The 16,436-nt window shown below is 39.8% G+C and overlaps 1 protein-coding gene and 1 long non-coding RNA gene across 2 annotated transcripts; both read right to left on the reverse strand.

Moving 5' to 3' along the window:
• Positions 1 to 6,353: 6,353 nt before the first annotated feature.
• Positions 6,354 to 13,192, reverse strand: LOC147818030 (uncharacterized). Its single transcript, XR_015438378.1, has 2 exons — positions 12,994 to 13,192; positions 6,354 to 8,126 (listed from the first exon to the last, which is right to left on the reverse strand). It is a non-coding gene; the product is annotated as an uncharacterized LOC147818030 (long non-coding RNA).
• Positions 13,193 to 14,743: 1,551 nt separating this feature from the next.
• twist1b (twist family bHLH transcription factor 1b) lies at positions 14,744 to 16,184 on the reverse strand. The gene is made up of 2 exons (XM_023424946.2): positions 15,496 to 16,184; positions 14,744 to 15,312 (listed from the first exon to the last, which is right to left on the reverse strand). Exon 1 carries the CDS (start codon positions 16,026 to 16,028, stop codon positions 15,522 to 15,524), a length of 507 nt encoding a protein of 168 aa, XP_023280714.1. The 5' UTR covers positions 16,029 to 16,184; the 3' UTR covers positions 14,744 to 15,312; positions 15,496 to 15,521.
• Positions 16,185 to 16,436: the final 252 nt, after the last annotated feature.

Below are 16,436 nucleotides of genomic sequence, written 5' to 3' on the forward strand. Positions count from 1 at the left end.
CCAGACAGCCGGGGGAGTCATGGCAGCTCCAGGCCTCTGGTGCTGCACTTGGACTGAGATGAGAGAGCGCGGGGAGAGAGAAAGAGGTCTGCTTTCCATAAAGTTCTGGTATCCTGTGAGGCAGCTCCACTTCATAATCATAAATCGTCTCGATGGAAATTGGGGGTTCGTCATAACCCAACATAACAGGGAAATTTCAAAATCAAAAGATGGACTGGCGGTTCTCATGACAGTTTAATATCAAAGGAAAAATTTTGAGATTTCCCAAGGTTTCTGTTCGGTTTTATTAGAAGTTTTGCAACAAGAGAAGCAAGCTACAGAATGTTTAGAGTTCAATGCAAGTTCATTTTGCAAAAACCATTTTCTTTTGATGATAGACTAATATGATAGATAGTTTTTGCTTTCCGTCAGAACTAATGGATGTAAAAAGTTAATATCTGTGATTTTGGGTTTTGTGTCTCCATGTGATAGACCCAGCTCCTTCATCTCCCTCCTGCAGGTTGTGGAGGACTGAGGTCCCCGGCCTCTCCCCGGCTTGTGCTCCGGCCAGCTCCAGCCCATGCGTGTAATGCTGTTTGTAATGAGAAATCTAAACAGGGAACCGCAGTGAGGCATGGCAGGAATGTGTTTCCATTGGAGGGAGCTCCATGCAAGAAAAAGAGGAAAAAAAAAAAAAAAAAGAATAAGAAGAAACGTTGAGGCAGAGATGTGTCCAGAAGGAGCGCTCACTTGGGCCAAAGCGGAAGACTAATGTTATTGTACACTGACTGTCACTCTGCCAGCCCTCCCTCACCAATTGGTTCCTAGTATCCCTACCAGTTTCTCCTCCGCCTCTCTCCCTCTCTCTCTGCTTCCCCAAGACTCTGTTTGCTCAGGTGGACAGTGACACAGTTCTGAACGAGCCCCAGCCGCCGCCCCCCCTTCTGCACGCATGGCTGTAGACTGTGTCATCAACTCAGAGTCCGGAGGGGCCTGCAGAGAGCTGGAAGTTGAATCTGAAACCTGGGTTCACCCTGGATGGGAGGGAGCAGGAAGTTGAGGGACAAACACTGAGGGGAACAAAACAAAAAATGGAGGGAAAATACAAATGCAAAGAAGTTCGGAGCATGAGAGGCATAAACAGAAGGAGAACATAAGACGGGGTGGAAAAGGAGAAAAAGACAGACAAAGAATGAGCGAGAGCAAAAAAATTCGACCACCCATTTTGAAAATCAGAGCGGGGTGGTTGTAGTCTGTGGAGACCGTCTTGGTTTATGGTCCATGGAGGGATGTCTTGAAACGGCACTGTTTAGAGTTTATTTTATCATGCCACACCATTTCAGACCCTCTGTCAGGAATCTCATTCTGCAAAGACTAATTACAGTGTAAACACTACATTAAAGTCTGTAGCCCACTCAACTTCACTATTTACCTTTTCTTCCAAACAATCCTGACATCCCTCCACAGATTGATTTTGTCCATAGAAACCTCCGCTGCTGGTGTTTATTTGTTTTGAGACTGGCATGCAATTCATGCTCAAATGGATGGATACAGATTTCAGTGAGAACGTGATTAACGTAGCTCAGTTTGAAAGACAGCAGAGTTGGTCCCACCTGCGAATGCAACTTCATTTCACTTTACATCTGACCTTAACCAGGTTTTCCAGAAAAAGAGAGTAGAAAATACCAACGTTCAAGTTGCCAAAACATTCAACAGATACAGTACATTTTTACAACTGGTGACTGTCAAAGTGGTAAGACACTCAGGGGAGGCAGCTGAACACAAAAGTGAATGTCGCAATCCTTGGGAAAAAAAAAAGACAACCAGGAAACTGTGCTTCATTAGCACATGCATGGGTGCTGAGGAGTGGTCACTCAGTGTCAGTCACCTGCATGGCCGAGCCAGAGGACTTAATTACTACCACATGGGCCCAAAGGACCGGAAGAGAACGCTTTTAAGGCAGATGGAGAGTTATGGCCTCCCAGATCTTTTACTATATAAAGTAAACAAGGGAACTGCTACTGCATGCAAGTTTATGTGCTTGTGTCGCTGTTTGTAGCCATTGTGTTTTTTATTTTTCATTTTATGATAACTATATAGCATTCCTGCACATGCTGCCTGACTGAAAACTACGCTATACCTTCTGGCAGACTGCAGTTAAAGATTTGCTGATACGAACGGTTAGTTACCACAGTAGAAGACTCTTTTACTAGAGTAAAAGTAGCAGTATCACCTTTGTAAAAACACTCAAAAGTACAAAAGTATGAGCAGCAAAATGTGCATTAATTATCAAGTCATATTTTTTCTGTGTTATATTATGTCACTGACTTACTGTTACTTATGTGAGGTGTAAGTGGCATTTTAATGTTTTGGCAAGCTGTCCGGGAGCTCATTTGAACTGCTTATTCAGTGTTGAATACTTTAATTTGCATCAATGCATCATATCTGATCATGTTTTATACGTAAAATCTTAATATTAAACAATCAAGCAACTACCCGTCGAATACATGTAGCTGATAAACAAGTCCAATATTTGCAACTGAAATGTAGAATAGCATAAAATGGACATATTAAAAGTATAATTATCTCAAAATTGCACGTAAGCACAGGTCTTCGTTACACTCCATCACAAGTTAGCCATAGTTAATATGTATTAATGGAGGTGTCAGGATAAATCAAAAGAATAAAACAGGACACATAGTTTGTGTGGAACAAAATGCAACAGTATCCCTCCATATTCAACACTGTGGAGCATATGACTTAAAAATAGGAGTCTAGCATTTGTGTATGTTGTGTGATTCTTGCACTGACACCTGAGGAGTGTTGATATTCAGGCTGGGCCAGTATACCCGGCAGCTGCCTGGGAGGTGTAATAGGTTGTCTTACAAAGAACAGAGAGGAAATGAACTCTGGTATCTCGCTTGAATCAGCTACATCTGGACTCAATTATTCATCCTGGTTGTTTTTGGCTGGTGATAAATGATTCAGTCACACTGCTGACACCATTTCTCAAGTACAAATATAACTCCGATATAGCTCAATGTATATATTAAAAAAAAAAGCAATTTTGGTCCTTAGGTGAAGAGAATGTTGCAGTTATTCACCTGCAGCTGTGAGGAGAATGATTAAATTACTGGAGGGAAAAAAAATTATATTCTGTTTGGATTGCATGGCTTATTGGCAATTAAATGTTTGCTGGGTTGGATCATCCCTAAGCGTTCTTCGTTGCTTGATTTGTCTCTGTGGTGTGTTTTCTCTATTGTGATTAAGTGTGTCTTAGACAATAAATCCACACTATGCCTTCTGTAATTTCATAACAAAGTGAACACACTATTATCCTTATCTTGACACAATGATCTGATGTTGAGGCTGATTTGAGTATCTTGTTGCACTTGCATGCAGGGTGGAGGAGAGCAAAAACATTCAAATATCTCTCCAGTCCAAATCAAACACTGGCATTTTCTGGTGTGACCACAGGAGAAAGCGTAATAGCTCCTTGGAGGTTATGAACCGTTGACAGTTAATAAGTCATAAAATTTCCCCTTAAAGAGGATGCTAGATTCCATCTGCAGGGCACCCGGTACAAAGAACCGGAAAGTAAATATCTTGCAATGGAAGTGGACTGGAATCTCTCAATGGCTGCTCATGGAGAGTCTCTAGAGCATGTCCTTCAAGGTTTCCTGATTTCTAGAGGCATGGAGAAAAAATGACCACATTACTGAGTAATTTTCCCTTAAACTCCCTTTTTTTTTTAAAAAAAATTTGGAGAATATGGGGCCTTGAAAGTGGAGGCAGAGCATTGCAGGCAACTGACCTTCGTGATTACACCTCATATTATTGTACTTGTCATCTATTTTCCTTGGCCCTTGGGATGTTTGCCATGGTAACAGCACACAGCGGGCTGTCTGAGCTGACCCATGCTGTCCTCTGCATTTCCCAGCTTGGCTGTGATGAAGGGAAGTCTCTGCCCATGATCCCTAACCCCTGATGAGGAGAGTTCTCAGTTTCAGCTCCAGGTCTTGCATGGGCCTCATATCCCTCTCTGCTCCTTCGCCTCCCCCCCCACCCTTTTCAACCACAAAGGGCATCATTTCGTTGCGCAAGCAGCTTTTCTGAGCCAAACTGTACCAGATTGTCTAAACCCTTTCAAAGAGATCAAGTGCTGGTTTTCAGATCCTGAGTGTTGCTTGACATTTTGTTTAGAGAAATAGTTTAAAGAAATTTTTGCTTATTTGTCTTCTTGCTGAGAGTCAGATGAGAAGATCAATACCACTCTTATGTCTGTATGGTAGCTTTTCTTAGTACAAAGACTGGAAATGAGGGGAGACAGCTAGTCCACCTTTGTTTGCAGGTAACAAAATCCATTTACTAGCGCCTCTGAAGATCAGCAATCACTACCTTTATATCTAGTTTGTTTAATCCGTAGAAAAACATGAGTAAAAATGACATTGTTTTTCTTTGCCTGGCGCAGAAACTTCCTTGGAGTCTTGCTGCCACCATAAAATTGTCAGGTCAACACTGGAGACTGTGCCTGGCCAAGTATTAGTCCCTCACATAACCCCATATAAAACCCACAATGTCTAAGTTTTACTCTTGTTTCAATGAAATGTTTTTTAAGTGAACATGTCATGTCATGATTTAAGTCACTCGAGACTTTTTCAGTGTTAAACCAAGACCATATTTAACCTTAACCAAGTGCTGTGAGGGCTTTAACATAACCATAAAAAACTTTAAAACAAATGCATTGTCAGTGAGTGATTAGGAGACACATTTGTCATCAACAATTTGTGACTTGCCACAGCATTTCCCAATTATGCTCAAAAATAATGTGCAAAATCAGGTGACACAATCTTCCTTTCAAAACAACAGAAAAACAGTTTTGCTGTTGTTAATTATTCATGTATTAATGTACTTTCTAGGTGACAGGGTTAGCTTTAGAGGTGCTGGCACCAGCCAGACTGGCTGTTTCCTTCTGTTTCCAGTCTTCGCGCTAAGCTAAGCTAAGCTAAGCTACACTAAGCTAAACTAATCGTCTCCTACCTTTACCTTCATATCAAATGGAGGGATGTGAATGTAGTATAAATCTTCTTATCTAATTCAAATCAGCGTATATCCCAAAATGACAATGTTCTTTTTTTAATAGTGCCTTTTGGAGAGCTTCACTGTCTGATATTATTATTTCTGGAGTAGAGTTTTCCTACACATCATACTGTAACTGTGCTGTACACGCTGCTTTGACAGGTGTCCCTGCCAAATGCTGTGACAAAGTGACTGGGCACCAGAGAGCAACCAGGCTCCATGTTGATGATGAAGTGCAGCTACAGAAGTACAGACACGCTCACGCAGCTTCACCTAAGAGCAGAACTAACAATGTTTTGGCTGACTCTTCTCAAAATTTGGGGCATCCTTATCCTGGGATATCCAGAGAAGAAAAGTTGTGTTTTTTGTGTCCTGTGGGGTTGAAAGAAGAAAATCTATTTACAAAAGCATGAAAATATTTTATCACTAGCAGCAGGGGCAGGAGTGTTTTAATGACCTGATCCACAGGCCTCTGGCTGGCTGCAGGCTTTCTCAAACTGCAAAGAACCCACTGGTCTGCCTGCCAACCCTTGGGGCAGCATTGAGATGAAACAGATAAGATAATTGTCTCTAATGAAATCCAGATCTTTTGGTCCGTCTGGACTAGGACTAGCTGGGCCCTTTTCTCCCTTTCCTCCTTTTTTAAAGGGGGTTGCTCCATATTGATCTTGAATTTGACGAGAGACTGTGGAAGTCGGTCGCTAATTCAAACCAGAGCTCGCACACCAGCCCTGGTGGAGCTTTGATACCGTTTGAAGTTCTGCAAGCGAACACGGCACCGTCAGCCTGCTGGACCCCGTTGTCATGACAACCCCAATTATCTTCCTTTACGGCCAAGTTTTTACACAGGAAGGGAGCCATTATGTTCTTTGGGCATTTGCATCTCTCTGGGGCAAGTGTTAAAGGTCAGGGAAATGAACCAAAATAACACATAATATGAATACAACAGAGCAAACGTGTGTGTGCGTGTGCGTGTGTGTCTGTGTGAGAAAAGGTGACTCACTGCAACACATCGAATACTTTGGCAGGCATTTCTTTTGTTAAACATTTCTTGGATTACTTACTTAAACATATGTTCCCGAAGACGGTTGAAACTCCAACTTTCTGGAGCATTTTGTCGAGGTTATAGCAAAGAGCCCCTTCTTACTAACAGACACCACATTTTTCAATTGTCTTGCTAACGTTGCACAAATTTTAAATAGTTTGTCCCTTTTTTACTTTTTTTTTTTTCACTCAAACAAATAAAAAGCACAGGAAGGAGAGAGTGTGCATTGTGAAATAAACCACCATCCTCCTTCTTCAGAGTATTATTTTATTAATACTTTGAGTTTTGTCCTGAGAAAACAGCAGCCTAATCACAATACATTATTCATTCTTATAATGTGATAATACACTTGTAATACAAAATAAACACACTGCTGTTTTTCCTGATGGGTTTCCAGTTGTGTTCAGACGTCTTCCGTGGAAACTTAATGTGCCACATGTATTTCTTTGCTCTTGGATAATGTACGCTGGTACCAGACTATTTGGTTCAAAAACAGCAGAACATGGCCCAGAATAAACTGCTGCTTTCACACGGTAGATACTGTGATTCTGACATCTTGTTCATATATTTTAAAAAGGGAAAAGTGAACGACTGCCAATCAGCTGCACCAAAGTAGGACTTTCGAAATGACAAACAAAGATTTGATTCATTGCACCAGTGATTTAAGCTTCATTTCCTCTTTTTATTTCCTTGGGATGAATACAAAAGAAACATATGACAGCCACTGGTGTTAGTTATGCACGAGATATGCACGAGATGATTTTATACGCTCATGCTGTCGTGATGTTACAGATATATATGGAATGAAATTCAAACAAACTCTCAACATATAATTGATCGATTCAGTTCGTCTGTCTATAATAACTTTAACTTCCGTAAAACTGATGAAGGCCTGAGTGAAAGTCTTTTTCAGCGACAGTGTGGGCCCAACCGCTCACGGTTAATGTTTCATATAACATTTCTCTAATCTAATTTATGTCTTTTACTTGAGTGGGGCTGTTCTATGTGATGTCGCCAAAGGATTTTCCTTCTGTGCAACTGTGCATGAAAAAAAAAAAAAGGATTGGATCTTTGTGTTAAAATGCTAGCTAATGAAAATAATTTGGTTAACTTCACAGTGAAGTTGGGTATCACCCAGATCTTATCAGACTGACCAGTGTGACTGAGTGAACGGCTTTAAGTGGTGTCGCTCTGCCAGATGTCACAGAGAGCTGCGAATCAAAGGGGGAGCCAGAGGTTGACCAAACACGCTCTGCCCTCATGTAAAGCTATCTGCCAAACACCAGCGGTCCTCTTTGAACTTGATTTAGCACTAAGGTCACAAACAGCCGGTCCTCTGTTGTGGAGGACGAAGCCAGCACCCTGATGACACAGAGACAGAGTAGATAAGATGAGGTTTATGTTGTCTTGCACTCAGATCATCAGTGGGGTCTCAATGGGGTCTCCTGCAGGAACCAGTGGACAAACAAGCACATCCCCAATAACAGCTCAGACTGTTAACCAGCACTGCAAAAGCTATAGTTTTTCACTTCTTAAGATCAGACTTATTCACTGCATTGTGCATATGTGAACGTTAACAATTAATTTTCAGATCTACTTATTCACACTAAAATGACTTATAATACTTAAAACTAGTATTGGTTGACTTTTGTAGTAATTCACCTGAAGATAAAAAAAACAGTTGGTAACAACTTGATAGATTTTTTTTTTTTTGTTGTTTGTTTAGTTTTTTTTAATCCAACCTGATAATGCATAATAATTACAGTACAAGTTATCAGGAAAATACATTTCACTTTGACAAATTGCTTTTTAGTAATTAACATAAACCCTTAGTGTTCTCAGCTGAACAACCATGAGACTAATGAGCAGTGATGACACAGAAACAAACTTGTTGAAGATATCGTTGCTGTTGCTGTTCCTGACGTCATTGTCTTTGTCATCTGACCAGGTGGCTCCTATGTCGGCGAACCGAAGGATCCTGACGCCATGTGTGAAGAGTCAGCGTCCTGCACCGCCGCTCCTGCTGGGATGTGAGGAAACACACGATGAGTCATGACTTCTATAGAACATTAAAGCCAGGTGAGAACTTGACTTGCCTGAAACAATACAAATCAAAATTGATGCCGTTTGCTGCTCAGCAACCTGTACAGAGGACAAGATGATTCAGCAAGTATTCAAATCACAGAATAAAATTTCACAAAGATAAATTTATTCTATACACGCAAGAGTTTGTTGTTTAAACTCGTACACTTGTGCTTCAGTTAGATCAGTTTGATGGTGCTAGATTTGATTTTAGCACAATTTCTGTGCAATTAGAGCTCATCATTGTTTAAGCCATTTAAAAATCTGTCTATCCTCTGGACTTTTGCTCTGAAACTAAAGATGCAAACTCTCTTCACTTCTAATGAGAGATATCTAAATACATAATGAAACATTTTCTTTACAGCATGCAAGTCCATTATAGTAATGTGGTTCATTGCTGAGTTTACATTTAAATACACTTAAGTTTTTTACTGCTACATTCTTGTGAATTTTGTGATTTCTGTGCATTTCTAAATATATTATCCACTGCAAACTGTGAAGAGTTGGTTTGCTGACCGTTTATATGACAAAAATAACCAAGCACAAATTTTTATTAGAACAAGGTTTTGCAGTGATGACCAATTAGATTTTCTCTGCTTCCACCAAATCCTCCCACATGCCAAGAAGCGACTAAAGCCGATAAGAATAAAGTGTTTGAGATGGTGCAGGAGGAATAAGGAGATCATTGTAACTCTAGGTAACAACGCATCAATTATCAGTTTGACATTAGCCTCCCGGTATTCAGTGTTGGTGGGGCTGGTGGGCCAGCAGGTTAATGAAGGCAATGGGATTAATACCCAGGGAGTGGGGCGCCCTCAGGGACAGGAGCAGGGACGCTGCATCATTAGAGCCCTAATAACCCCCAGGCAATACACAAGGACTGCATGTTTCACTCACTGCCTCAATAAGGGACAAATTGTGCTCTGACTCTATTCACATCCACTTTTTAAGTTTCTAATATCATATTGAAAAAAGGTTCACACCACACACGTGCTATTATAATATAATGATATTGAATTTATATTAATATAAATAGGTTTAAATTTTCAGTGTATTGGGACATTTATTTAGTGAATGCATGTGTATTATAAGCTTTGCTAGATGTGTGGCTCAGTTTCCAAAATGAGTGAAAGACTCATCAAGCAGTTTACATTCTATAGTGAGGTATTCTTTTTCCCTCTTCCCTCAGAAAATAATCTTTTGTATTTCACGCTCAAAGTGGGGCTGCAGTTTTTTATATATATATATATATATATATGTGTGTGTATGTACTCTGTCTTGATTGAACATAAACAGGAATGTTTGAAATCACTGAGCTGGACTTGGACTGCCCTCCACCTCATCTGTATGTTTATACTTCCTGTAAGAGGCCCTCTATTTATGGACAACTGAAGAACACAAATAATCATCCCCCTCGAGTGAAAAATCTGCTTTTCTTATCTGCAAAGTTTTGCAATGCCTTTGTGTACGCTCACGCTGCCTTCTGATTGCCTGTTTATTATTACACCGTTTCTGCTGAGCCAATGGGGATCCAGCCAATTCCAAAAGGTGCCAAGCCCTTTTCCAGCCTTTTCCTGTCTGTGACATCATTGTGTATTCCTCTAAAACACACTGATCCGTGTCTTGTCTGCAGCCTGGGTGGCACACATCACACGCAACAAAAGGTTAAACACAAGGTGCAAACGTTTCGACCGTGCCCTTTGGACATGTATCAAAGGACGTTTCTGGTCCTGGATACAATCAGATTGCATGCCTCAATCATGGCGTCAGTCTTCAGGACCGATGTGCCTTTCGCTGTGATGAAGCACTGACCTGTCTCACATTTTCAGTTGAAATCTTTAATTTGCCAACTTAAACATGGTGTGTGTCCACAAGCCTTCAACCAGATTTAAACAAGCGGCCAGTAAACTTTTTCTCAAACAGCCGAAGGCGTGCGATTCCTTGAGCTGCGTCCACTTCTATCCAAATATCTCAAGAAATAGTGTTACAGCATTGTAACTCCGACACAGATCATTTACCTCAAGGCTCACGCTGCTTCTCAGATAAAAGCTCATATGATATATGATCTCTGAATAAAAAAAATCTTTGAATCTTGCAAATGAATGTTTTGCTAAAAGAAAGGAGACAATTCATTTAACACTAATGTATTTGGTCTACTTTCTGCCAGTTCTCTGCAAGTCCAGTTCAATTCTTTATTCTTAAAAGAAAAAAAAAAAAAAAGTCATCAAAACAAGTTTTTCTTCAACTTGCGGAAGGTACGACATATTAACGCAGTTTGGGTTTGTCAGAAAGCATGAGCAGTAATCAGTAAATCATCAACAAGAAAAAGACATTTCAGCCAATAATTTTGCCAGATTCTTTCAAAGCCAAATAACCAATCATCTCGCTCACTGTTTTATTCTCATATGTTTACATAAATCAAGTCAGTGCACCACAGGTGTCTGCGTTATTTAAACATCAAATGCAGCTGAAACTGCACAGAAATGTTTTTTTGGCATGAACATTATCTTCACTTCTCAATGCCAGGTTAGAGACGCAGTATTAGTGTCTGTCTCGGATGAAACTGATTTATATATAAAGACTGTTTTATATTCAGGAGAAAAACTCTTGAAAGTCAGATTCCCGTGTGTTTCCACAGTGATTTTGATCAGTTTGTTATCAGATGACAACTCTCTAGAACAAGAGTGTAATCTGTGATTTTTTTTTTTTTTTTTCCCCCAGAGGTAAACTTTGGTAAGTTTTAATAATTGACAATAAAAAAAGTGTGAAAATTCACACTCAGTTGCTCCAACTATCACCACCATTCCTCCACAGCCTTCAGAGAACAGATGAGAAAGGGGGTTGGAAATATGAAATTCCATCCTTTATTCTTTGGCACAGAGATATTCATAATCTGATGTCTGATCTCATGGTGCTGTCATCTGAAAAAGTAAACGCAGCTGCAGGTAGCTGCTCATTTTCAACAGCAATAAAGGTCAGTGGACCCAGCAGGTACTTCCAGCTGACAGCTGCTCTGAGATGCATAAAGATCATGGGTCAATAATATAAATATACATATTTTTTTTATTTATTTATTTTTTATTTATTTATTTTTTACTTATCATATTTCTAACTAATTATTTATTCCAATTCATTTCTTCTGGCATGTTGTTTGCTGCAACTCTTTTTCTCAGCCACATTACAGGCAAAGAAGTCAGTGCTGCTATGATTAAATGAAGTCACATTAATAACAGAGTTTCCATATTGCCCCAAAAAACGTAGACTTTCCTTCTTTAAAACACCTTTTATCAGTCACGCATAAAATGAAAGATCTCGCACAGACGTGTGAATCCATATGAAGTGTATGGTGCACAATGTGGCTGCTTTCACGCTGATTGAAGTCTTCTTTGTGTACAGCGACTGATCTGACTTTTCACATGTGCATTAGATAAAATGCCCTCTCAACAAAGAGCTGCATTAGAGATGCTAATGTATTCAATAATCAGCAGACTCCAGATGCAGGAGGAATGCACTGTAGCTGTCTGTTTCTGTTTAGCCTCTCTTCTGTTTCCTTGCCTCAAGTGCAGTCCTGTTGTCTGATCCTGTCTCCATGCAGCTCGACCTCTCCTGGGTTTAATATTCACTTTCTGAGGCATCGTTAAAGGTGTGGATCAAACTGTGTGTGTGGGGGCCTGAAAAGCTTTGATTACCAACTGGAGCACTTTCCATTTCTCTCTGAGATTTAAAATGGAAAATCTGGAGTTTCACTTAAAATAGTTGAACAAGCAGTAAAGTCTGCACCTGCTCTTACCTGAGAGGTTCAGAAATAAACATATTTTAGTTATCTGTAGTCTGCATTCAGGAGCCCTTCATAAAGCTTTGTCAGTTAGTTTTTTAAAAGTGGGTTCACTTGAAAAATCTAACTAATCAAATAGTGATTATATAAATGCAATACATAAATGTATTTTTATTTCAACAATGACACAGGACTAAACTTGAAATTATTTCTAAAGAGACAAAAATAATGAGTCTGTTATCGTTATCTAATTTATGAATAAGTTGTTTGACGTGATATATCAGCTGTCAGCTGCGGAAGCACGCGAATTAACTGGGGTTGCAAAACGGAGAGATTTTATTATGAATGACCAAATCGACAAAATAATTTAAATTTTTTTCGCCAACTTTCCTAAGAATCAAATGCATTAAATAATGGTAATAATAAAAATAAATGATAATAATAATAATAATAATAATAATAATAATAATAATAATAAAGAGTTCAATAACTTAAAATCAGTTTTAATATATTAAGGGAGATAGATAAGTTACCGTCTTATAATCAGCCACAAATTAATAATTTCTAAATAGGAACATTTCAGAGAGTAAAATAAAATGAAAAATAAAGAGAATAAAGTAAAATGTAATTTCATATTTCAGACAGTTCATTTTTTATTCTACTTATCGTCATGTCTGACACAACAGTTCTGTATGTTCTACATGTGTCATGTATGTTTTTCACCCCATAGCTGAATGATAAATTCTAGTCCATTTTTCAGTTACTCCCCTCTTTTTGAGCCTCCTCCCTCCCCCGAAACACACACACACACACACACACACACACACACACACACATACACACACACATACACACAGAGGACACTCCGCTTCAAACAAGTCTGAAACTTTGACGGCAGTCGGCCTGTTAGTGTTGCAAGCTTTAAAAAAAACATCCTGATCGTCATGTATCATCTTACAACCAAATAATCAGCAAGTCAACATGTCACACCATCATAACCACAGCAGAGTGTGTGTCTTTTCTTCCAGCCTACCTTTGTCTCCGCGTGGAACAGCAGTCAGATCCATGTTATTCCCTGCAGGTGGCCCTTTATTAAATCCATTTTTAATCAAACCTACCGGGTGATGTGACTGCAGGACTGCGGGCGTCTTAGTTAGTTGGTGTCTGTGTGAAAGCAAAGCTCCTCCGAGCTCTCTCTGCAGAGAAATGCTCTGCACGGCCAGTCTCTGCACAGTCTGAACATCTGCTCATTTCACGTGACTTTTTTTAAAAATACTAACATCTGTTCTAAATAGGTTTCATTCTGTGCCTCTGCATCGTGTCAATTGCCAACTCCTCTCTGGGAAAAAAAAAAGGCAGAGGGAAATTATTTGAGGCTATAGCATTGCATAAGGGCGGAATTGGAAATTGTTTTTTTTTTGTTGTTTTTTTTTTTTTTTTTTAAAGAACAAAAACCTGAGCTTTTTTGTGATACATGTCACGAAGAGGTTACAGCTTTTATTTCTTGTAGGCTCTGTTTATTTGTCTGGTATTGAGTTAAACCCCCTTAACTGTGAACGTTTCAAGAAAAGCTGTTTATTGATCTTTAGGCCTAGACTGTGTTTGTGAAGCAACCCCCCGCCACCATCACCACCACCACCACCAACACCACGACCCTCCAAACTTTCAGTGAGAATAGCCTCTATGTACAGACCCACAGCCAACCTTCATGGCCTCCTTAAATTTCATAGACATCTGGGAATTCCATACATGCCTCGCAAGCCAATTACACACCTTCAAACGGGCACACACTTTGATTTGGACAGTGAGAAACACTTCCCCCAGATCACTGAGATCCATCACAGCATGATAACGGAATGAAAGATTTATTTAGTGACAAAAAAAAAATTGATCGGGAATAGGCTTCATTTCAAGGCTGCACGACGTGCGCGAGGACGCAGAAAGTCTCTTGGTTATTATGTTGCGCTGCAGATCTGCAAATTCACACGGGATTGTCGTCACTATAATAAATCAGATAATGTTATCGATGACTTCATTATTATTTATTGTTGTCATCATGAACTCATATTGGACATACATTGCAGTAAAATGCTTGTACGTGACCTCTTTAGTGACAAGGTGTCTGAAAGTCTGCAGTATCCTGAATAATATGCACCACTGTTTATGTTCCGCTACTGGCACAGGAGAAACTGTAGCATGGACCTAATAGCAGGTTGACATGACCCCTGTATAAGTAATTTACTCCTAATGGTGAGTTTCAGGCCCAGACCTTAATGCAACTGTAAATCCAGGAAGAGAGAGGGAGAGCGAGAGATGAGACAGGAGACTTTTTCATTTTAAATCAAAATGGACTTTGGTTTTTCTACACCAGTCATACAACTTTTTCTCGTTTAAATTATGTGTGAATACTGGATGGTTTTTCCTTATATAGTTTGAGATAAACAAGAGAGGAATTTATGAAATCCTGATTTTTTTTTCTTTTCTTCTCCTTTTTTTTTTTGGATGTGTAACAGTATGAACAAATAGCTGCATGTTTCTCCAACGGTTTTACTCGAGCCAATAACAACTCCATCTGTTTCCCCAAGTGACTGGCGGCTTGCTAGAAGCTTTTGTCATTAATGTTTGAAAGTATCATCCAGATGCACTTGTTGTCATTTAATCCAAAATTATTTTACTAAATTTGTGTGTATTTTATTTTAACATTAGCCTCTTCAGTCGTTTGTCATTAAACGAGATTATTATTATTAATAATAATAACAATAATAATAATAATAATAACACAATTAAGCAATTTCATCGTCATTTGTTTAATGCAAAAAATATACAAACATTTACAAAAACGATAATAAAAAATAGGAATGTATTTGAATTTCAGACACAGGATCCATTCCTCAATGCAACACGTTTCACCAATAAATAAATAAATGTATTCAGAATTTTTTTTTTTTTTTCTTTGCACAGGTTAGGTCCACACAGTCAGTCTGTAATGTGAGCTACACCACCAGTTGACAGTCTCACACCAAAATACTGAGACAACTGCTTCAACAATGCACTTTGACCTGAAGAAATAAGTCCAAAGGCATGAATTAAAAAAAAAAAAAAAAAATCTTTGCTTTAAAAAAAAAAAAAAAAAAAAACCATGATATTTTCAACATTCGTCGTCAACAACATGAAAACACATCAGAATGGGGTGTATGGAGCTAACACACGGCTGCAAGTCCCTGTCGGGCCTCTGCAGGAATCATCCCCCAGACCTTATGTCGTCTTTGGCTTAAATAGAGTGATCCCATGTATCCAGCACTGGACTCCAGATTTGTCCCGTCAGAGTGTGATAAGTAGATTCAGCAGTCACCTGTAGGTTAGAGAAGGTTTTCATTATCACTGATCTCTGCAGAAAATGACACAAAATAACACAGTTCCTACTATGATGTTGCATTAGGCCACAGTACAGCCTCAGTAAACATTTTTTATAGTGTTGTTTTTTCCACAGTTTAAGTGTCAGATCAGGCAGCTCTCTTGACAAACCAAATCGTACCATTTTGGGCATAATTTCTCCAGATGCTAGTGAGATGTTGACATGGACCAAGCGCCCTCCATCCTCCATACAGAGAAGGCGTAGCTCAGCCTCTCGTGAGCCACATAACTACAACTTGACATTTTGGAGTCCAGCTCATCGCTCTGCAGCACCTGGTAGAGGAAGTCGATGTATCTGGCTGCAAGTTTTAGGGTCTGTATTTTGCTGAGTTTGTCCGAGGGCAAAGTGGGGATAATTTTCCGCAAAGCTGCGAACGCCTCGTTGAGAGATTGGGTCCTCTGTCGCTCCCGGACGTTGGCCATGACCCGCTGCGATTGGAGCTCCTCGAAAGACTGTGGGCTGCTGCTGCTGGACTTCTTCCCTCTTTTCCCAGGGGTCGGGCTATCTGAGTCCTCCCCGTTTTTCCTGCCTGGTCTCCTCTTCCTCCCACATCTCTTCGGTTGTCTGTCCAGCTCCCCCTCGCTGTTGCTCAGGCTGTCCACAGGAGAGACAGGGGAGCTGCTCGACTCTTCCCCCAGATTTTCCTCAGACATCTCCACTTGGGTAGATGGCGGCCAGATAGGGTCCCAAAAAAATTATTTCCCTCTCATGAAGTCAAAGAATTAGTCCACTTGTAGGCGTGTGTGGCTTTGAAGACACCAAAGTATCCATAGATGAGTTCCTGGGAGGACAAGTCTTTTCTGATACTTGAGAAACTTTGGCAGTTCTTATAGGCTGCATGGCGTAAACTTTTTGGGGAGGGACAGGATTGGCCAAGAAGATGAATTACGTGAGGCGAGGGGTGGGAGCATCCGAGGAGCTATCAGAAACGCTTTTAATACAAAGTCAGAGTTGGAAAAAGATAACTGGCTAAGACTGCTATTTCACAACATTACACCACTATAACAAAAGCAACCAAAACATAGAAGTGATATTAATCATTATGACGCCAATAGACAAAA

The sequence above is a fragment of the Seriola lalandi genome, unplaced genomic scaffold (genome assembly GCF_002814215.2).
Source record: "Seriola lalandi dorsalis isolate HSWRI2012SDOR001 ecotype SW California unplaced genomic scaffold, Sedor1 jcf7180002054762, whole genome shotgun sequence".
Classification (NCBI taxonomy): domain Eukaryota; kingdom Metazoa; phylum Chordata; class Actinopteri; order Carangiformes; family Carangidae; genus Seriola; species Seriola lalandi.